General features: G+C 39.8%; 2 protein-coding genes across 7 annotated transcripts in view; both read right to left on the bottom strand.

Annotated features, from left to right (window-relative positions):
- Positions 1 to 11,822, bottom strand: part of ABCA13 (ATP binding cassette subfamily A member 13) — a 180,881-nt gene extending 169,059 nt beyond the window's left edge. The window contains exons 1-3 of the mRNA XM_032118439.1: positions 11,574 to 11,822; positions 7,070 to 7,163; positions 5,950 to 6,073 (exon numbers count right to left, since the gene is read on the bottom strand). Of these exons, the coding sequence (XP_031974330.1) occupies positions 5,950 to 6,073; positions 7,070 to 7,163; positions 11,574 to 11,642 (287 nt within the window). The 5' untranslated portion in view covers positions 11,643 to 11,822. The remainder of the gene's footprint in view (positions 1 to 5,949; positions 6,074 to 7,069; positions 7,164 to 11,573) is intronic.
- A 6,943-nt stretch (positions 11,823 to 18,765) lies between these two features.
- Positions 18,766 to 23,891, bottom strand: part of UPP1 (uridine phosphorylase 1) — a 28,133-nt gene continuing 23,007 nt past the window's right edge. For all 6 annotated transcript variants that reach the window (XM_032118426.1, XM_032118399.1, XM_032118383.1 and 3 more), the window contains 4 exons: positions 23,444 to 23,558; positions 22,779 to 22,988; positions 21,201 to 21,347; positions 18,766 to 19,803 (listed from right to left, as the gene is read on the bottom strand). In XM_032118426.1, coding sequence (XP_031974317.1) covers positions 19,664 to 19,803; positions 21,201 to 21,347; positions 22,779 to 22,988; positions 23,444 to 23,558 — 612 coding nt within the window. In that variant the 3' untranslated portion in view covers positions 18,766 to 19,663. The remainder of the gene's footprint in view (positions 19,804 to 21,200; positions 21,348 to 22,778; positions 22,989 to 23,443; positions 23,559 to 23,891) is intronic.

Below are 23,891 nucleotides of genomic sequence, written 5' to 3'. Positions count from 1 at the left end.
GATTACACAGGCTGAATGGACAGCACGTTCAGCGGGGCTGTCCTTCCATTGTTCCCAGGCTGGAGGGCTAGGGATGCAAGCTACTGCCCTTTGAGGTCCCACAGAGTACACGGGGCAGGGGAAATGGGACTGGGAAGATACACAGACTAGAAACATTTAAGAAAACAGCAGGCAGCACTTGGAGCATGGAGGCTCTGAAGAGCTATAGGGCAAAGTGCAGGGAAAAGCAAGTTGATGGTGAAAGTGGAGAGGCAGCTAAGAAACTCTAGGGGGCATAGATATTTAGGATATGGCAAAAGGAGCAAATCCCAGGTATAAGGCTCAGCTAGAACAGAAAAGAAGGCACATGTGCAACTTGAAAAACCCACAGAAACGCCACTTTCCCAAGGTCAAGCCTCTCAGCAGGACAAGAGCAGCTATTTGGACGTGCTGGCTGTGATTTGTGTGAGCTATTAGCTTTATGGGGATTTCCAGGGCAGCAGCCATGTCAGCCAGCAGCCTTTGTGACCCTCTTTTGCCGTCATTGCCCCAGTCCTTCCTCTGATTATTCTTGGAGCTGAGCACAGCCTCTTTTGGAAGGGGAAATGGCAACAGGCATGATATTGGTTATCAGGCTCAGTTTCATGAAACATATTATTACAGAGATCTTATTTGCTGAATATCTCAGCTAAGACTAAAGGATTTTATATATTTTCAACATAGAGGACATTTATCTCCTAATAAGAGTGCTACAAGTTACTACTGATCTCTTAATTCAGCACAGGTTGCACAAAATTGCAGGAAGATGTCCCCATCTTGCCAGAAAGATAAGAAACTACACTTCAAAACCAGCTGCAGACACAGTCAAGGCAAACAATTTTCAGACACTGTGCCACGAAAAATACTTAATTGTTGTACTGCTGCTCTCCCAAAGGGCCTTCACTGTATGCTTTCTGGAGCAGAAGGAGACATTAACTCACTTGTGTGTTTATGTGTAAAGGAAGCCCAGCAGCCATTCCAAGGAAATTCCTAGCAGCAGTTGCTAGGAACAATAAAGAGGAGAAGATATGGATAATAAAAAGGACAAAAGGAGGAAGCCAGTAATTTTTAGAAAAGGACATATATAATTAGAGTTGGGGTGTTAGAAGAAAGGGTTGGGGAGTGTATATATAAAATTTCAGTATCGTCCATGGTAGCTCTTCTCTTAATGGTACATTTCCACAAATTTCATGAGAACAGAAATCAAACTAAAGGCATACATTGGTACAAGCTTTGACCATGACAAAATGCTGCAAAAGAGCAAAAAGACTCTGCATCTCTTTGAGCATGTAAAAGCAATTGTCAATTCCTAAAGCCATGACTCAGAAACATTAATTCTGTCCAATTTACTCAGTTACTCAGGATGACAATAAGAACATTTCTGAGTTCATCTAAGAACCCGGCTATGATGTGAAATGCCATTTAGAAATGCCATTGATGATTTTCATAAGCCTCTCAGCAAACTTGTCTCAACCTCACCCCTGTCACCACATTATTAATTTCTCTCTAAAATTGCAAAGCCCCACCTGGCTTCCATTCTGCACCATATCAGCACATCCTGGAGACATCAATACCAATACACATGTTGGACAACAACATACTTCGTGTCTCTCACAGAAAGATCTTTCTCTTCCATGTTGATACAATGATAACCTTCCTAAAATGCAATGGACCAAAACATACAAAGAACAAAAAAAAAAAAAAAAAAAAAAAAAAAAAAAAAATTCTTCTTAATTGCCTACAAATGGCAAAAAGCCATGTTTAAATTTCCTTTTCTCCCCAACTCTCTGGCAATCTATAAGCAAGGTCACAAGAGTTAACACTGCAGTAAGTTGTTGCAGTCATCTATCTTGCAGAACTATTTATCATTTGAAGATATACCTCATTAAAGAAAAATCTGACCCTTTAAGCAATTCTTACACAAAGACTATTGCTGATGCTTAGACCTTCCTTGATTCTGTTCTCCCACATCTGCTCTTGTATGTGAGCTCTTCTGATGCTCGTCCACTGGAAAACCACAGAGGCAGAAAAGGTTCAGAACACTAAGAAGAAAGGGGCTGGCCGTGAGCAAGGCTGCTCCAGAAGGGGGCCAAGCTAGGAGCTGAGGCAACCCTGGAAGAGTCCACGCCATTAACAATGGGACACTGCCCCCCAGCCAGCAAGCAGACACAGGGGTGTGTTACAAGCTCCAGAGACAGCCCCAACAAGGCAGGGTGAGGCCAGGAGCCCAGTCAGGTGCGAAAGGAGACTGAGCTACCACGTGGGTATGGTGGCCCACCCACCAGAAGTACCAGAGACAGACCTGGGCTTCTACCACATCTACTGGGGAGGCTGCTCAGGCTGCTACTACTTGTAGCTAAAGGAAGAGAAATAAGCTAATGTGCTTAGAAATAACCTTTTAGAGCCTTGCTTTCATGATCTTTGTGGTTCTAAGTCCGAGAATAGCTTAATTTTCTTTTAGGTATTGAGAAGTCTAACAAACATAGATCTAGGAGCCTAGACTGCAAGGGCAAATCCCACCATGTTCTGCAAGATTTGCCGTGGAACCCAGAGTATTGGGAAATCATTATGTTTCCGTGCAAACGCATGGAAATATGTGGGTGTAAGGCCATAGGACCCTGGGCTGTGTGGTTTTTATCTTATTTGCAAGCTCTCAATTTTATGCTGTGCTCCACTAAGATGAGGTGGGGAGTGGAACATTCTGGAAAGAGGAGGGGGAAATGTCCTCTGCCATGGGGGCTCCTGAATACTTCCTTATTCCTCTGCTCTGAGATACCACTGGGTATCTCAGGCTAGGGAATCATATCAGTGAGCTTCCAGCCAACACCTTTTGCAGTGGCTGAAAGAAGGAGCAAGGAGCAAAGCCAAAGAGCTCTTGCAAACTGGATGCTTTCTGAGGCGTCAGAGGAGGTGGCAGGTCTTGCTGCAAATCAGAGTTAATGTGATTGTAGGCTTCACCTGAATCATCTTCTCACCATGTCACAGGCTGTTGCCTGAAGGGACAGGGGCACACCTGCGAGGGCATGACCTGTACTAGGATAATTTCACCCTGGGCTCAGCCCCCCTCATGGTGGGGGCTTCTCACTGACAAATAGTTATTGGTGGTCTGTGACTTCCATGGAGGTTGTTCCAACAGTAGTCACAGAACTACTTTCTCCCAAAGACAACTACATTTCAAACTGATAGCACCAAAGTGATCCACACTGTGAAAACAAATGGTTACGTGTCCATGCAAACTATGCAGTCTCTGGCTCACCTTTAATAAACACAGCATTACTGACATAAAAAAATGTTCCTTTATCAGACTTATGGTTTGATGTAAATCCTTCAAGGAAAGATGATTGGTATTACTGTTCCTATGCCACCCCATGTCTCCAGTCAACAGAGACTGGATTCAGTTATATTTGACTGATCAAACTGACAGTCTCTATTCCTAAGGCTGTTGGCAGCCAGCATAAGTCAGAGCAGCCCTGAGGCTGATTTAATTTATACTGATGGACCTGGTGGAACAGACTGACCTCAGAATGAACTTCATCCTACCTTTTTAGCCTTTTTCCTTACCTAGGCTATATACTACTCAGTGTAGCCTACTGAGTGTATAAATATGGATACATGCATGCATTTTATTTTTCAGTTGAAAAATTGAAATAATAATTTCAATAAATACTGAATAATTTCCACGATTCTTAAGTAGGTCTAAGACTGCCTCCAGGAAATTCTTTCCTCATTTTCTTTTGAGCTGGAATATAATTTGGGTAGTTCAGTCCAAACAGTGTAAATAATCATGCAGAGCAGTCGATATAGTTCATAGATTCTAGAGATTTAACACATTTAGATGGCATCTGAACTAGAGATGTAAAGAAAAAGCTATACTTATAGGGAAGTATAGGCCAATAGTTACTGCAACTCTATAACCCAGTAATATAATATTGCTACTGCAAGTAACAGGGTACAGGCTTTGTACTGGGTTTGAAAGACACAGGCGCTTGCCACCTTTGCTTTGCCTGAACTTGTCTTGTTTTTGTTTTGACTTGGGTTAGCTTTAACTTTTTTTTCTCTTAGCGAGGTGTCTAGGGCTATTTGCTGTATCTTCACTTGTCATTGTATAATGCCATCAGTTTTATACAGATAGAAGTAGCAAGTGACTATTCAGTGTAAAATGAGATATTTATGATTAACAAAGCAGTGCAGAAGAACACAGGCCCAGTGTAACAGCAGAGGCCTTGAGAGGTGGGGACACAGATGAACTGTACTGGAGTATGATACTGGAGCATCTGGAATGATAAGAGGTGGGCACAGGCTGGCACCAAGGACCCCATGGCTATAAACAGGTCACCACTGCTCAGGTAAAATTCAGACCTATAGCTGGACAAAGCCAATTTCCAAGTATAAGAAAAAATAACAGGTAACTAATGTGTAAAAGATAGCATATACATTCAGGTGTACTACGTAAATTTGAACGTATTGCAGAGATGCAGACCAGTGGAAAACAAGCAAAGTAGAAAAGCACACTAGCAATCATAAGTGACCCCAATGCACCCTTGAGTGAAAAAAGAAGCCATCAACACCACATTCCTCCAGGTAAAGGACTGTGGATCCTGACTTGCCATAACAATCACATCACCACCCATCTGCAGCTACTGACATGACCCAGAGCAGCAGCGGAAAGGTGAGCATAACCCCAGGGAAAAACCTAGGAACTCTGTGGTCATGTAACAATTCTAACTGTATTAGTGGGAGGAGGAAGAGGAGGAAAAGGAGTAGTGGGAGGAGGAGGAGAATTTTAATACCAGTATTTTTGTCTGTAAGTATTTTGTGTAATAATACATCTTGACTAATAGTGGCTTAAATTGTTAAGACTTCAATTCTACTAACAAATTTTTGCTTTATGTAGAAAGTGTTTGTCCATAAACAAGCTTTATTTTGCATGGTCTTATATTCAATTAACAGTTCTCTACATGTACAAATAACTGGAGCAGACCATCTAGATCAATACATAAGTATTATGGCCTATTACTGTGATACTGAAGCTTTCCAATTTGCTGTATGCTGCACTTATTGCTACCTATAAACCTCTACGATAATAAACCATAACTATTTGATGCTCTGACACACCTGGCTCAGCCCTCTAAGATCTTTTGGTAGATATTATCAATTTTCTAAGAATAAACATACAGATATAAGCGTACACATTCTGATTAGCTCACCCTAATCTGACTTTATTGTTATATATTTCGAAAGGTTGTTTATGACTATACCCTTCAGCTGGTTTGCACGAGTGTCTTTGCATCGCAATGCTTTTCAACATTTTTGAAGTAGATGAAATTACTTCACTTCTTAAAGAACAATTCCAGATTCAAATCAATATTTTTTCTTCCTGCATTCTAGGATCCTGTGACAAGGACTACTTATGGATAACTTCTTCCAAGTTCTTTATTACAGAACTTCTGCTGTTCCTTGTTGGCTCTTTGTGGGTCTTACATGAAAGTTATTCTTGTTTTGCTTTCCTGGGTTCACTTCTCCCACTGTGTATGCTCCCAAACTATTCGAAGTCTAAATCAACATAGAATATAATTTTGCTGCTCAGCTTCCCTTTCATGTAATAAAAGACCTTCTAGTGAAGGATAAAAGTATGTGCTCACATGTCAGCAGAGAAAGCACAAGAATATGACAAGGTACCTCTAAAGTTTTACCCCCAAAGCGTGTTCAGTATCCAGTAACAGCATGAAATGCCCAAGAAATACAAACAAAAATTATCAAAAAAGCAAAAGCAAAAAAGAGGTATGACTAATTCATAAGAACATTGAAGGAAACGTTTAGCACAGAATAACAATGTTCCTATTTTCCCTGTCTACAAGGGCAGTAAAACCCTTTGCTGTAGAAAAAAATGAACTGTGATGGTGACAGCCCTGTCAAACTCTCATAACTTACCTAAAGCGGCTGTGTCTCCGTGTTGTGTAACTGGCATTCCTGCATCTCGAGCCAACATTACAGAAAAGGCTCCGCATGAAAGGATAAAGGCCCCGACTTGGTAAATCACGAGCTTCTAAGTAACCTAAAACCAAGCAGCAGCAGAAATCAGACCAGTGATATTGCATTTGCAAACTGTGTTCCCTTGTCCCAAAAAGCCTCTTTGTCACCTGCAAGCAATAAAGTTGTATCAATGTCAGGTGTCTCATTTAAGAAAAACTCAGTCACCACAGAAAATGAGTAACCTCTGTGACAAGGTACAGATGACATTTGAGAGTAATCTTTGGAAAGCTGATTTTCCTGGTAGTGACATTATTACAGTATCAGGTGCTTGCCAGCCTCTCTGCCCAATATCATGTGACTTGGATTAGAATACAGACTCCTTCACAAAGTAGTATTTCCTCTTTTCTCACAGGCTTTCCTAAGATGAAGGAACTGGTATTCAGCAATGTCTGAACATACATCAATCAAGACTGTCTAAACAGCCACTTTTCCATATCTCTGGAATTATCCATATCTCTTCATAAAGGAAATGTATATAGTGCAGGTTAGATTCTCTCCAGATATTTCACTCTACAGGCCTACAATTCTTTTAGCAAACTGATTTTTTTTAATGCAGCTAAAGCTCGTGTATCCCCTTTTACTGACATTGGTGAATAACGGAATAAAAAAATGAATAGATTAAAATATCATAAATAATTATTTTCTAAATGAAGTTATAGTTGGACAAGACAAAAGCAAAAAGATTCACTTTGTCTAATCGTAAATATCTACCTCTCAGCCAGTCATCTAAACACCATTACTCAATAGAAAGCAATAAATACAACTAAAACCCAAGTAATCTGCCTTACTCCAAAGTTGATGTATGACTTGTCTTGAAAATCAAATCTTAAACTTTGTATCTCTTTTCCACTTAAATACAGCTTGCACAGATCTATAGTTGGACAAGATTTAACCCCACTGTAGGACTCTTTCCTTTGACTCTACTACATTTATCCCCTTCTAGGATACTTTTAGTGTTAGCTAAATACTTCTACAAGCAGAGGCAATCAAAATAGAACACAGATGAAACAAAACATACAGTTTTCCTTGTATTTTGGGGGCTCCTGGAAGCGGATGGCCGCTAGAATCAGGAAAAGTACACATGGCCACAGTATTTCAGTGAGAGAGAGGACCTGAAAAAGGAAATCAAAAACATCATCAGTCTATAGAGCATGGGGCTTGGGAACAAATCATAAAAATTCATATGTCTTTCAATTTAAAATAAAAACATTAAATATCCTCTCTACAACTACTTAAGGAAAAACAAGATCATTAAAACAAATTAACTACTGACACTTCTATTTGAAATCCTTATAACTTTGTGAAATACATCTCAGAATAGAAAAGTAGTTTTCATTTAAATTTATAGTGTTTGTAAATACTTTCCTCAGGTCAAGACAGTGGTGAGGTGATGACAATGACCTTCAATTCTCCCATACCTGAGCCTCCTAAGAAGCCAGCAGCATTCTGCACCTTGCTGCAATTCCTCATGCTCCCCTGAGCCCTTCGTGGTGGCATACCTCCTTGTCCTTCCCTGGATCCCCAGCTGCTGCCATTACACCCTTTCTGTCATCTGCAGTCAATGCTCTCCAAAAGCCATCTTCATCATCTCCAGGAGAGAAGACCAAATGAGACCAAGCTAACAGGCCAAATGGGATATCATCCAGTGCTCCCGTTTCCAGGGCCACAATGACAAGGCACACAAGGTGATGTGCTGCAGGACTCAGATTCTGAGCGTGCCTTCTCTGAGCAAATTGCACATACACAGTGCATGTTCACACCTCTGCAGAGAAGGCACAAACTCCCAAACAGATTGGAAGAAAGAAAAAAACACAAAGAAAAGCAATTGTCTCAGTTTACAGCAGCAGAAAGGAAGAAGCTGCCATTCAGCCAAGTTTCAAAAGACTTCTAGATTCACTGGTAACAGCATTAGGAAAGTGTGAATAGGGCACTCTGTAACAGAAACACAGTAGAAATGACAGCCATGCTGGAGGTCTTCCATTAGAGGCTGTTAACTTCTCTGGAGCATGCTGGGGATTTTCTTTCTGAACTGCCAGAGCTGAACCAAATCCCATCACAGAAGAGATTGGGCATGTCAGAAAAATGCCTAAGAACCATAACATAATGCTTAAAAACAAAATCCAGTGGCAGAGTCTTCCATGTGAAGAAGGACATCTGTGCTGAACATGAGACAAGGAACTAAAGGTTTCCTGAAATTTAGGGAAATCACCATTTATCTAAACTGATCACACTCAAAACCGTACAGGAGCCAACCTAATAAAAGTGAGGGTGGTGCTTTCAATCTTTCAGGGATCAGCAAGGGCCAGCTACTCCCCAGGGTGCAGGGATCTGTGCATAACAGTGTCACCCAGCAGGGTGGGGGACCCATCCCAGGCACCCTAGAAGGGGAACAGGACAGGCCCTGCTATCACAGCCAGCCTCAAGCCAGAGTCCAGATCCTCAGTCAGTGTCACAGCAGGCCAAGCCAAACAGTGGCCAAGCACAAGGGCTGAGCTGAAGAGAGGTATCCCTCTGACTTCTCCCAGGCAGGAGCGGAGGGCACAGAAGCCCCATTTTGGCTGGGCCTTGGGCCCCAGCGAGGCTGCTCAGAGCCATTAAACTTAGCAGAGGCCCAGGGCCCTGGCAGCATCCTCCCCTCCTTGGCATATTCATCCCCATTTCTCCCCTCTGGGGTCAGATGGAGGGTCTTGCTGTGGAGCAGAGCCATTGCTGAAGAGTATCTGTGGGCTGTCTGCGGGGAATGGAGCCAGGCACAGCACCTGAGGGAAGGGGCACTGCAGAACAGACTTGGAGGGGATGTCACCAGCCTGCCCAGGAGGGGCTGGAAAGGGTCCGGCTGTCCCTGGGGGCACACACCTCCACCCACGGTCAGTGGCTGGGGGAAGGTCCCACAAGAAGTTCAGGGGAGCGGTGGGAGACCGGGGCTTGGGGGGATTATAGGGGAAGGCCCTGGACATCTGCAGGCTGGACTCCCTGGTGCCACCTCAGGGCTCAGGGCAAGCCCAGCTGGCAGCCAGGGCACAGCACCAGCCAGCTGCCCCGTGAAGGGTGGGAAGCCTGACAGGATGCCAGGGCAGCAGAGCCCTTGTCAGGAAAAGCCTGACTGGCAGTGCCCCAGCAAGGCAACAGGCTCTGCTGGGAGCCTGGATCTCCAGGCAAGCCAGGGCTAAGGCTGAGCCAGGAAGCCAGCCCGCAGCGAGGGTCAAACACAGCCCTGCCACCTCCGGCACAGTCCATGGGAGGAGGGTACAGCTTGGACAAAGACTGCTGCTCCTGCTGGCACGAATTTGGGATAAGAAGAAGAACTGAGAAGGCAGCTGCAGAGGCAACAACGGGTTGGAGGACTCAATGAACCACCAGCATGCTGCAGACATTAAGCATGCAAAACTGATCTTAATGAGTAAGTTATTTGTGGTAAACATGGGAAAGTAATGCTGCTGTATAGGGCTTACTTGTGTTCAAATAGGAAAAGTGCCCACAGAAGGTGCAAAGAAAGAGCATTTGCGAGATTGCAGGATTGCAGTTCTTGCACAGCTGCTTTGCCCAGGCACTGAGGGGAACTGGAACCTGCGAGCTCATGACATTCTGGGGAGATGCACCTGGGAGGAATGGTGAGTTTTGGTAACAGAGATTTAGGACCCAGCTGATTTTAATTTCAATTGTCCTCAAAACTTAAGGCATAAGGATTTGGGAATCACATTTCATCCTTTACCTAGCAACAAATTTGGATGGCAATAAACGTTATTTAAACAATAGTTAAGAAATGCAGCAATGGAAAATTTGCGTGGTAGTGTGTATCTCCCGCGCTTCTAGAATCTGTAGTTCTGAAGTAAAAGCTTCTGAAAACAGAAATGGGAATGTGTCTTTGGCACTACTGCAATTTCAAACTCCAACAACACTCCAAACATACAAAAGAACCTGTTTTGCCTTTGAACCATGATGATAAAAGGTGCTGATGCCAATCTGAATTTCAGTCAAAAGACCTGTTCCTTACAGAACTCTTACATCTGTCACAGCCCCTTCACCCTTCACTGTGTAATATCAGCTAATGCCACACGGCACTCATGACACTCTGTTAGTTCAACAGCCCTCACTTGTCTTCCAGCCCTAACTGCTGACAAATAACCATGACGAGAAAATTGTCTTATACAGACAGATCTACGTGATATAAAACAGAGCTGAAGCACATCAGATCTTTCAGGAGGTACTTCTCCAGATTCACAGGGACCTGACCACCTCTGCATAGGTGGATGACCCACCTGGATATCTCCTCCAGTAACTGCAGATGGAGCACCTTCACAGCTCAGTGTTTGCACAACAGCACGCAAGGAGGTTTTGCAAGTTCCCCAGGGCAGCTTCTGCCTCTCAACAAACAGAGTTAAGTTTGCTTTGGATCACCCTTGTAATTCCTGATTTGGAGAAGTCTGTGTCTCAGTGAGTTCTCTATTCAAGAAATCTACCATTTAGGCAAACCTAAAACTTACATGAATTTTGTCCTTCAGAAATATATGAGGGAACACTACACGGAGCAAAAGGAGAAATAGATCCACATGCAGGAAAACAGGAGACACTGAGAAGCCACTTGATGCACACTGATTGAACATACAGAAATGTTAAGGCATGGAGAAGAATATGACCCACAACATCCTTCCCCCAGAAATATATTTTGTATTAAAAAACATCACTTTCAGTAATTTGGAGAAGAAATTCCTCTCTAAGTCACAATTTTATTGAGGCTAACTATTTCTGAAACTGAAAGCTGTGTGTTTATTTAATTGAAATAATCCTATCCAAAGAAGCCAGCATGCTTCACTGCAAATCCCCACATCATTACAGACAAGTGAAATCTGTGTGAAACTATTAATTGGAGTGACTTTTTTTTTCCACAAAAATGTTCTCTCACTTGAGAAAATTCATTTCCTTTTATCCTAAAAAATTGTTTCAATCACAGTAAAGGTGAATGACATCTCATATCTAATTTTCATCATTTTAATTTTGACTTCTGTTTAAGTAGCTGCCACATTGTTTTGCATACTAGAATTTGAAAGGTTAAATTAGGCTTTGGAGAGCAGATAAGAAAGGAAATTTAGAAGTTTATACAGTTTTAATACACAATACATTCCTTGTATCTAGACTTTGATCACAGTCCTGCAAGCTTTCTTACATTACCTATAAGCACCTGTAATGTGAAGAAAATTTATTTTCCCCCTTGCCACTGCTACCAGCACTGGTAGTATCTAATGTTAATTAAAAGATAAGCTGTGGTTGTTCAAAACTTTTATGAGATTTCTGTTTCATTTGCAAATTGGGGAGCATTGCTGCATTCAGCTGTTCTAGAATTAAAACAACACATTGTTCTCTACTTGTGTTTTCAGAAATTCGGCGACCAAAGGCAAAACAAGAACCACTTGCAGCCAGCCTGTCCTTAACAATCTGCAGTGAAAAGGGAAATCAATAGACACACTCTTTCCAACAGATACTAAAAAATTTAAATTATTCCTTTTTTAATCATTTCCACTCACCGGTTGCCTCACACGGCAGAGCCAATTTTTCCAAAACAGAGCCTTGAATTGGTGTACAGCGTGACCCATATCTTCTTTTCTCTCCTTCGTCCACTTGCAGAGTGACTTCTTAGGGACTTTCTAACTCAGAATCATCTCACCAAGCAGTCCAAACATATTATTCAGAAGCTGATTAATTCCAGCACTAGAGAATAGTGCAAGAGATTTGCCTGCTTCCTGAGAAAAGATGAGATTATGTTTCTGCCTCTTGTTTTGCTGTCGTTGAGGAATCTCATCTTTCTGTTTTTCTCCTCAGTGCAATGAACAGTAAGGGGATGGGTTTATGTAAATGCCTTCAGGCTGCTTTACTCCACAGCATACATTCTGCACTTGCACTTGTTTCTACTTTTCTGGAATAAAAAATGAATGCAAACAGGGGGGAGGGAGGGAAGAATATGTTACACACATTCACACATTCGTCTTTTTCCAAAGTTTTATGACTTTCTGTCACTCCAGTGTTTATGTCAGTTTGTTTGCAGATGCTTATATTTTTGAAAAAAAAAAAAGTAAAGAATAGTAGGAAAATAAATAGGAAAATAACACTGTTTTACCACATAGCCCTAAAAATGTCAGTATGCTTCTAGAAGATCCTTATAAGTACACATCTGGCACTGTAGTGGTCCTATTGCATCATCATATGACTGTTGAATTTTCTCTTATGGAGGGTGTATGTTTGACATTTCATTCTCCTTTACCTACACAGAGGTGGAATACTCCAACAATAGAAAACTATGTAAAACTATGTAAAACTATAATTAATTGCCACATGCCGCCTGGGATGAAAATCAGTCTTACAGCAGCACTTCCTTCAGCAAAGAGGTGGGAGATCAATTCCTTCTGCAGAAGGGGAGCCTGTGCAGACCTGTGGTAGCAGAACCACTGGGAGACCCAGCAGGAGTCTGGTGGTGGCAGAGGATGACCACCCTACCAACCAGGAGTGCCACTGTGAGCACAGTGAATGATGTTTCACAAATGAATTGCCTAAGAATCTGATCCCCAGAAGTTCTCTCTATGGTCAATAGAGACACATAATCAGTCTTTATGTAAGGTAATTCAAACCACCTAGAATCTGACTCATGATTCACACACACACGTAGGACAGCATGATGCCTGAACAAATATTCTTTATTTCTTATTATTGCTGAGTAAATTCCATCATTGCACTTTCTGCAAATGTATTCCTACTGAATGAAAGACACGTCCTAATATTCATAGCTTTTTTTTCCCCATGAAGAGTAAAATCCCCCAAAATATAAAACCTTTTTGGATACAGAAGTCATCAAAGAGGAATCCAACTTCCATCAGATTTAAGCCAAGGCAGCAATTTCAAAAGTTAATAAATCTGCTTCTTCTGCAGTGAACAACTGCACATCTGTAGGTCAAATTAGTTGTGCCAGTTTCCGTGGGATGAGGATCAGCTAGTGTTGAGTGCCTTAGCTTCACTTTCCCAGGCTTTGGATTTGCATCACCCAGAAGCAGTTTTGCCCTTCAGAGGATGTTGTAAACTTAGTTACTCCACTTCCTGGGAAACTGACCGATTAGTCTGTTAAAATGTCTCTATTTGAAACAGTGCAAATTTCTGTTTTAATTTTTACCTTTTCCATGGGTTCAAGGAATAGAGAAAAAAACAGACTAAGTGTCATGAATTAATAATTCATAGATTTTACATATTGGTCAAAATCACCTCCCAAAATGCAGAAAACACAGATGAAGTCATGGCAGAATACATCTAGCTAAACACCTTTATTTCTCACATATGGTAGGATTTACTTTTATAGTCTCTGCTCTGAGACTGAAAAATTACTGAAGTAATCATTTAGTTCAAATAGAAATGTGGAAGTCCTCAGGACATACTAAAAAACTAAATAGTTTAATGTTTACCTGAATGATGTTAAGCACATATGTACCTCTGAGGCAGGATTAACTAATACCTCACCAAGGAGCTCCATTTCACACTTGGATGGCACTTCTGCTTTTAGTCAAGCAGTGATAAAATCCTTGCTGCTTCAGAGTATGGACAGTCATTTTTCTCACTAGGATCAAAGGTGACATTCTGAGACAGCAGTGATGCAGATTCTGTGCACAGTGGAAGTATGCATTTTTAAAAAAATTTTTTCAGAAACTGAAATTGAAATACTGTTAATTGTTAATATGTGTGGGATCGCACAGCCATCCTGGAATGCCAGGGAGCAGAATCTATAGAATGTGATTTGTAGGAAATTATAAATTACTCAGCAGAATGAATTACAAGCAATTACTTATCAAAGCAACTGATATGGAAGACAGTTCCTGTCTGTGTGTGAGCTAAAGCAGCTTGCATGAGCCATTTGCCAAATTATTTTGAACAAGTTTTTCTGCAAAATCTCTGCTCATCCAACTGTGATGTGTTTAATTTATTACGCTCTATATAATTACATTTTCACAAATGTGGCTTCTATTTTTTAATGCTGGACAGATTTTCATGGTAACAGGAACTAACTATTTTGTATGCAATTAGTGTCCAGTAGTAATTAACTACAGACTCCCCATTTTACTATATAAGACACTCAATAGACAAACACCTTTCACCATCAAGTTATTGATGACTTCATTTGTCCTCTTACTTCATTATATATTCCCATAGAAATTCATTCTTGCCTAGTTTGCTGTCCTCCAGTAGCAGACCTGTTTTTTTTCTAGAATGAAATTTAGGAAACTAAGAGATATCCCATGAACATTCCACTAAGAACAATCGCTGCAGTGACATTCTGGGAAATTACTTCTAGAAGTAATTTTAGAAGATACAGATTTTATGAGATTGATAGTATTATTTTGAATGTCACAGAAATAGGAGAATTATTAAATCAAACCATCACCCCCATCCCCAAACCAAACCCTTGGCAGAAAAGATAATATGAAAATGAAGCACAGAAGTGGGAAAATCAAAGGAGTGCTGAATATTTTTAGAAAGACGTATCAGTTATATTGCTGCCATCCTGGAAGCTCTTTTGAATCCCTAGGTTTCATCAGGACAGCATCAAGCAGTATCCTGTGCAAGTACCAGCCTTAAATATCTATATTAACTACATAATTATTTCATATAAAACATTCATATTGTATATGTATAAAACATTTCATATAAACAACAGGTAATAAATATATTAACTGAATGCTTTCAGGGCTCCTAGACAAAGCGTCTGTAGTCAACACCAACATCTTGAGTATTGCAGGGCAAATTAGAAAGCCGTGGATTTCATCATGTGCTCCACTCACTTCTTCTGGAATGGCAAAAAAAGAGGCTCAGAATTGGGTCTTTGAGTAAGGAAAAGACAGAGTGACCTGCCCTCTTCTGCTTCTGCTTAGCTTTAGGAGGCTTTGCCACAGTTTTAAGTTAAAACTTTACTTTTATAATGTACAAAATCACTGGGGCTGGAAAGGCATCCTGCTGCCAGCATCCAGCTCTGGTTTTAAAACTTGACTGCTTTATATCATACCATCAACACGCCACATCTAGCCTACAGCTTTAATACAATGTAATTAAGTACGCTGGCAAGCACTTTCAAAGAAACATAATTTTATATGTTAAATAGGTTAGAGCCTGGGAGCCGAAAATACTATTTGGTATAGACAGGAATGCAGTCAAATCATGTGAGAATATGGCTGGGAATCTGGCAAACTAGCCTATTTTCCTATCACCACCCACCACTTCTTTCACAAGCTTTATTGAGTGATCACAAGGTTTTCCTTTTAACATTCATAGTAGTACTACTTGTAAATATTTACATGGGCCAGACGTGTGTTCAGACGAAGTGCCTGCAGGATGACATCAGTTAGTAGCATCTTTCCTGGGAGACACTTCCTATGTGCAAAGTTAGGGCCTGATGAAAAATACTAGTTGTGGGCAAGGTCAAATAATAGGGCTGATTAAAATGGAGCTGTGTGTTAAACCAACAAAACAGACCCAATCTCCCAAGGAGGCTGGTAGTTTGTTTGAGCTTCTGGGGAGCTCTAGGAAGTTTACCCTTGCAAAATGACAGGCTGATAGTAAATTGAAAATTTTCTCACAGTTACAAACTCAGCGCCAATAAGAAGCATCTGGAATCAGACTCATGTGTCGTGTAAAACCAGCTCTTGTCTGTCTTTTGCTGCTGCTTCATTTTGTTTGTAGCCCAAGCAAAAGCACTGTACCTTTCAGCATTATTCTTTCTTCTATTATTGTACCTCAGAGTTTCAGATTTAATGTTGCTCTGCTCAGTGACCTCCTTTCTCTTCAGCAGAAGACTTTTTGAACTTGTAATTTAATCCACACCCTGGAGTATAATATTAAATGGTATTTTAGAAAGATAAAACATGACTCTTAGCCACTGAAAGACTGAGAAACTTTCAGGGAAAGAAAACCTCAACATCTTGTAGCAAACCATAATAGTGACATCAAATCACACGATTGTGCCTTCTTGTAATCAGTTGTTGCATGCAGATCCAATCCCCAAAACCATTTGCTGCTTTGGTTTCTTTCACCTGTCTTGTCAATAGAAATTAAAAACATCCCTGATTCAACCATATAAACATTTTATTTAGGGGTATATATTGAAATCCAGACTTGAAAAAATCCAGTTCTGTTACACAATGCACTGAAAATCCTTTACAAAGAAGAATGTTAAAAAAGAAACTGTTGCTTATTACATGTATATATTTTCAAGAAATACTGAAATTATCAAACTATTTCACTTGGTTTTTAAAGGACAGATAAAACCATTTGTGTAACCACTTCTGGACATGGGTCATTCCAAAATGTTCCTTTTCAAGATTTCTCACACCTCCCATTAAAGAAAATCCTTCTCTGAAATGTATCAAGATGCCAAAAATAAAAATCCACTCCTTCAAATCACTATCTGAGATACTGCACTTTTTAAGTCTCTTGCAAATGTAAAACCATTGCATTATAGCCTGTCTCCATTGTGATCTCAACCATTTCTTTAACAAAATGGTAGGAATAGGCCAGAACACCATTGGCAGAAACCATTTTTTTCTCTCCCTTCCTGCTTCCACTCTGTTCATATCTTCTACCTTCCTTCTTTTCTTTTATCCCTTCTGATCCCTGGATTAAATTTATTGTATAGTGTTTTGCAAGGAATAGGATGGCACAGAGAACCATAGCAGGCCCTTAATTTGAAATGGGTTTCTGGAGTTTGCAGGATTTGTCAGTCTACCAGGAGACACAGCACTATGTAATATTGAACATATATATAATACCATATATGTTTTCTAAAAACATCACCACTCCAAATCTTGATTCATTTTCTACAGAAAGAATGTGAATGACTAATATTGAACAATGGACTTGCATATAAAACCTGTGAATATTGTATAACTCTCTGTAAAACCTACAGGAAGGTAACCTCCCGGCCGGATGCACACAAGTGACTCATTTCTTTATCTCCCTGTCCAGTTGCAGTCATAAGGGAAAATACAATTGTTCTTATCAGGGTAACATTCTGGCAAGTTTCCTCTGAAGTTAGGAAAGGTACTTTATTGCATGTCAGATGTGTCTGTAGAGCTGCCTCTTGCATTAGGAATACAGCATCAGAGGACGGGGAACAGCAGAAGCAGGAGGATACTTGGTATCCTTTGAACTTTAATTTTAAGCTTTCATATACCCCTTTACCCCATCTGGTGGGAAGAACAGAATTAAAATATTTTAGCAGAAAGAAATGTACAGTGTCCTAAGGAACAGTGGGAAGGAGGAAGGACATGCTGGTAAAAGGTGAATGGCTCATCTTTCAGGGGCTTCTTCCAGGGTCTTGGCTATTGATTCAATACAATAGTTGCCTCATACCATGAATGCATGACCCTCAGCTCCAGCTCAGCCAGGCCAAAAGACCATTTATATTTTAGCATCTAGCATGTAAGAGTTTTCACATTAGTGCTCAAAATAGAAGTGCCTACATTTTATGACTGTAAATACAAAAGCTTTGTAGTTTCAGTTGAGAGCACACATTGCTAAAATAATTTAAGAAATTCTTTTTAACAAGTTTCCAGATTCTTGCTTTCCTTCGTTTAAAAAGACAAATCCCATCATTTTAGATTCATACCCCCAGGACAACAGAAGTCCTGTAGTAGTAATATGTAATATGCTTCCCCAGAACTTCAGAGTCACATTAGGTGTTTGTTTTCTAGGTAAACCATATTTTCTTCTCTTCATCTACTTCTTATTAAGTATTTCTTAGACAACAGCGGACTGTCTCCTCCAAAACCATACTGGTCAGTTTGGTATAAGCTTTCCTTCACCATAGAGTGCAGTACCCACTGAAGTGATCTCGTTTTTATCTCCTTGTTACTGTTTCAAGAACAGGACCTTGAAGATGTGTTTTGTTGCTTGTTTCCCAAAGGACCTCACAGACTTCATGCAATGCCTAGGCAAAAACCAGGCATAGTTAAACACTGAATTTTGTTGTTGTTGTTGTTTGTTTTTTTTTTCTTTTAATAAGGGAGAAACAGTTTAAGCAAAACGTGGAGCCATTCCCACCTCCCTCCTTCCCTTAAGCTTAGGGAAAAAAAGGTTTTCTCTGAAAACTTACATTCACTGTATATCCTGAGTATAAATGAGAAATTGTGGGTTTAAAATTAAAAGAAGACTAAGTAGTAAATTTCTAAAAGTTACTAATATGTTTTCCAACTGAAAAATTCATCAAATTTAAGGAGACTGATTCTCATTACAGTTTTCTGTTCATGAGTCACCCTTCCTTGTTTAACGTTTTCATCGCATTGCTTCCAGTCTCTGCCACTTGGTGAATGTGCCTACTACTAACATCACTCTCTTATAGTTCTAACACTTGTGTTTGTTAGCAGCATTGCAGACTACAATCCTCACAAAGAAAATCTCATTTTGCTGGGTCAGCGACAGCTGTTCTGAGAGCTTATTCAGAGCTTTTTGACCCGTGACCCCTGCTAGGACTGGACCCTCCCCCACTGCAGTAGAAAGAAGGAAAGGAAAAAAAAAGAAAAGAGATAAACACATTTTCTTTAACTGACCACGTATTTACATTTGAACCACAGCAGCAAAGCAGCAATAAGTATGATTTTAAAAAAACCCAAACACTTAGGCCAATATTAGTGGAAAAAACTGCAATTGCAGAAGAGGTTTTGATGGCATGTACCACGAAAAGGTATTTTCCAGTTCTTCAGAAGAACTGGGAACCATTGCAACAGTGAGTGTTACATGCTGAGAATGGAGATGAATACCAATTTAAAAAAAAAGAAACAAAGTAAAAGGAAGGGGGGAAAAAAAGGGCTACCATAATACAGGCCTGTGAACATGCTGTGCTTCTCCTGAATGCCTTCAGTTCCTGCTCATAAGCAGGAGCCTTGCTTCAGCAAAAGATTGCTAGTACTTCAATGCAAAATTATTTAATGCATAAATATTTCCTCGGTATTGATTCAATTCTTTAGTTAAAATATTGTTGGATCAATATCTAGGCAGTACAGATATTCAACAGCTCAGTGTCAAGTCCTTAATGCTTAGAAAATTCAGTCCCACACTTTGCAATTTCATGAAATTTTAATATATGAAAATAGTATTGTTTATTTGTCAAAGTCTGAAAAAAAATAAACTGCATTCACTTTACGTTTTCTTCACAAGTGAAGCAACAAAGACAATTATAAATTACACAATGTTTTTATAACAACAAGAAAATGATTAGCAGTTTTAAGTTAATTTGCTGGTATGCACATACTTGGCAATAAAGTTTGATTTTCTCTCTAGTTTTTCTTTTACAGCAGGGATAAACAAAGCTTTTTCATGTATTATCACAGGCTTGTCCTTTACAACAGGTCCCATTTCCAATTTACAGAAATGTGAGTTTTATATCCAGCAATGCATAACTAAGCAAAACTTAACTGACGTCCATTCAGCACATTCAGTTCCCAAAGAACAGTGACATAAATTATTAACTTCCACTGACACGGAATGTTGTGAGATATTCTGAGGCAAAAGACCCGTAATGCACAGCAGTCATACTGATGACTGGACCTGTACAAAGGCCTTCTCCTTCTCTAAAACAAAGATGGATATTTCACACTTTCCCAAGACTTTTCTTAATGAAATATCCCACTAACTTCTGTGGCCTCTGCTGGTACTCCACAAGGATATCATGTGAGCTGGTGATCTGATCCCCTTCAAGCCGATTCAGAAGAGTGACACACACTACGGCAGCTAGAAATTAAGAGACAGCATGAGTTAGGAATGACACTCTTGCATTTACAGACCAAAAGCATAAACATTTGAACAAGAGAAAACAAATCCCAAAAAAGGGTGTGCGGTATCATAAGATGCTAGGGGACAAGCATGCTGTGGATGATACAAGGTAGAAATAGTTTAAGAGAACTGATTGCTACATTAATAAAGCCAGAGCTCTCAGGCAGCTGCAGATACTTATGGTTATATCGTGATTCTTATGTTTTCCTTGATAGGAAGCATATGTCACAAGTAGCCAGGACCTGACTGGTAGGAAGTGTCCCTACACACTGTTCTAGAAGACGTAGTCACAGGCCTCCACTGAGTGCCTGTGCTGTAGGTGCCATCCCTCAGGAAGCAGTAGATAAGCTGCCTCCACATTCATGGACAGGGAAGAACACTGTAAGCACATGAGGACCTCAAGGATCATCTCAGGTTCATCTGCTGCCTTTCAGTACTCAGATCCCCAAAGGCAAAATCCATCCTTTCACTCAAACTTAGGTCTGTCACTCAACCTTATCACTCTGCTCTGTCTGGGCTTTCTGCCAGTGACAATTTGCAGAGCACAAACAGTAAATACGCATTACAGACATATAAAGCAGAGACAGCAAAAGGCCTCCTGACTTGCTCAGGGATAGTACTGGTTGGGTTTTTAATCCCTTTCAAGTCAGTAAGAGCTGAGGATGTTTGATACAACCATTGGCCTTTTTGCTTATATGTCTTCATTTTGTCCTCCTTGAGCTTAAAGGAATTTGAGAAACATCAGTTTATTCCTTGCTAAGGAAAGTGAGAGAAGACAGTTAATATGGTAAGAAGAAAGACACTGTATTACATTATTTGTAACTTCTCTTTTTTATGTAGCTTGTGTAAAAAAAATTAAAACTCATTTTATGATTTGGAATGGTTTATTCATGGTGCTACTAAAAATCCTCAACAGTTTAAGAATCATAGTCTTAAGTCTACAGAAAATAATTATATGTTCCATTTGATGTGAAAGTATAGAAACTGAGCATAGTTTTATGTATAATTATCTGAGAATCACCTGATTTCTTAAACTAAGCAGTTGCTTTCTATAAACTTCAAAAGCTAACTGGAGAAAACAAATTAATGCCATAGGGTAATTAGGTACTTTAATGATTTACATGGTTGCCATGGACTGGAATAGGAAATGACAGAATAAACTGTGTAAAAACTACATAAGGAAGTTTGATAAGTTGTGACACAAATCAAACAATTGCAGCAACAAAGTTATAAGCAGAAATATTACATATATATATATATGCAGAAGGTATGTTAACATTCAGCTGTAGTTTTTAGCCACAAACCCCCTGCAATACAGAAAATTTCCTATAGCTTGGGTAAAGTGACTACTTTACCTTTGACACCACTGAGATTACACATAGCAGCAAATACAGAAGACTCCATCTCGATGTTTCTGACACCAGAATCATAAGCATTCTTCAAATATTGCAGTTTTTCTTCTTCATCATATAAGCAGATTGCACCATCCAACCTGCCCTGTCCTAGAAAATAATTTTGTGGAAGATTTCAGAGTGATGGCATCACAGAGCAAATTCAGTTTTGAAAACACCCAGTTATTACAGTTTCCTCCATGCAGTGTTCAGCTTTTACTACTACTCTTTATTTCTGTGCACAAGACAAATAGGAAAAAGTGATTCTTAGCTATTGCTAGAGCTTCTACATATTACTTGTATTTCTCATAATGTGAAACATGGCAATTTAATTGGTCTTCTTCAGCTTCAATTCTCAAATTCATAGACAGAAAAATGTACATAGTAGATTCCCACATGTACAGCAAGCATCAAAATTCCACAAGAAACTTTAAGTTGTATGGAAGTGCTTCATTTTTAATATGTTTAATCACTGTCTAAAAAAACTACCAGGGTTGAAAGTGCTTTCCTGTTTCTGCCTTAAAAGGATGAACATTTTATTACTCACAGAGCTTCTAAGGTAAGAGATGAAGAGTCTCTTAAGCTAACTAGCTAACATTATTGTAAATTTTTGAGAAAATTTTAGTTCAAGTTATTCAAGAATAACACCTACAGACAAGACAGCAGCAGCTTATGTGCAGTAGAGTTAAATTACACTGTATTTTACTCAGTATCTTCTTGGGTTTGGGAGATTTACTTGTAAATTGATGCCCTTGATCCTGTTCTCAGCTTTTGCTGTATGAGTTTAAAACATCCCTGACACTTTTTTTAGCATTGCTTGCACCTGTGGTTGGTGCCTGAGACACATGAACTGCAGCTTGCTCCTGTCCAAGCTGGAGCACTATGATGGAGATCATTTGTCACCTACTCAGCAACAGACAAAGTGGGATCAGGTGCCACTTACACTCTGTACTCACAAAGTTTGAAAGATGTTTCTGAATGAACATCTAGATTTGGGAGAAAAGCACCTAAATGTTTGTAATTTATCCAAAATAGACCTTGCAAGTTTGCGCCTCCTACATAGCAGCACTGACACAACTCAGCAAAATAGTATCTTCGGCTGTCTGATCACTGCTTTGCTCAAAAATGAAACAAGTTCCAACCCTTCTTTTAGAAAATATTTACTTTAGGTACTTAACCAGTGCAAAGAAACCCAACCCTAAACCAGTCACAAATAATTCTCACTCCTCTAATCCCCTAGGATGCTTCAGTAAATCACATAAATTTTGTGACAAATATACCTGACTGGTACATGGGAAGTGTATAGTAAACTATATGTATTTCAGAGGATCTGTTAAAGCTGGGGGAAAATCTCCACAAAATTAAAAGTTTGATACAGCAAACTGCTAAGAACAATTCTTGATTTTATGTAGATGAAAAATAGGTTTTGATTGGTGAGACAAGCCAGAGTACGGAATGACATCTCTTAATGTTAATATATTAATCAATATTTCCCTATTGCTGCTTACCAATACTCTTCAGTTAGTCTACTGCCAGTCTTACCTTCATAGAAATCCAAAGTGCACATGGTGTTTCCAATGACTGTATTGAACTGACCGATTTCTTTACTGCACTGCATCAGTTCCTTAGCCAGCTGTTCATCCAGGTTAGTGCTGCGGATTACTGTCTTTCCCAGGACAACCTGTTCCAACTGAGGTTTGAAGGTGGCATCTACAGACTGCCTAGTTATAACCACTGAGCCTGGCTCCAGACCTGCAGCAAAAGGAAATAGATGTAGTTTCACAATGTAGTTAACAATTGGTTTCCAGATACATAAAACACACATCTTGACCCAACCTGCTTCTTTTAGAGGTGGCAATTTTGCCTCCGAATCCACCAAGAGAAATTTTTTGTCCATGTCTACCTGCTTCCATTTATTATTACAAATAATTTCTGAAAGAATGAAATTTTTCCTTTCTCACTTCTTTCTTATATTTTCTATACAGGACAGGAATGTCCTTCTTCTCATATTGTCAGATCTTTAAGTGCATTTTCCCCATGCAAAAGCAGAGGTTGCCTTTACTTTCAAAATTACAGAAGAAAAATTATGCATCTCCTGTGGAACACTGTTCTGACCGTTAATCTCTTACATGCAGAGAGATGCTTTACTCTCCTGCAAAGATACTTTGGCTTACAGAAAGAAAGAAAGAAATCAAGAGGGGAAATACCTATTCCACCAGAGGTGCCAATACGAATGATGGTTATGTCGGAACACTTGGCATGATACAACAGTTTGATCAGCTCATGCAACATGATAGAAATAGAAGGAATGCCCATACCATGCTGAAAAGAAAGCATAAATTAATATTCCACATTCACACAGACAACACAAAATACATATGGAAGGAGGAGCTGGGCATTATCTCCTTCCTGATACTGTTTTCCCAAATGCCACCTAACTCACTCCCACAAAAGCCCAACCTCTGGGCCTACAGAAAGATACTGAAAGGGCCTACAAGTAGACTTCCACTGGTTTTGGCAGACTGTGAATGAAATACAATATTTCTAAAAATCATGAATTACAGAACACTTACATTCTCAAAAGTATAAAGAGTGTCCTTTCCCAATAGCTGATTAATGCACTTCATCATGGAGCAATTCCTAAATAGAAGAAAA

The sequence above is a fragment of the Corvus moneduloides genome, chromosome 1, assembly GCF_009650955.1.
Source record: "Corvus moneduloides isolate bCorMon1 chromosome 1, bCorMon1.pri, whole genome shotgun sequence".
Taxonomy (NCBI): Eukaryota; Metazoa; Chordata; class Aves; order Passeriformes; family Corvidae; genus Corvus; species Corvus moneduloides.
This window is presented reverse-complemented; position numbering and strand designations above follow the sequence as displayed.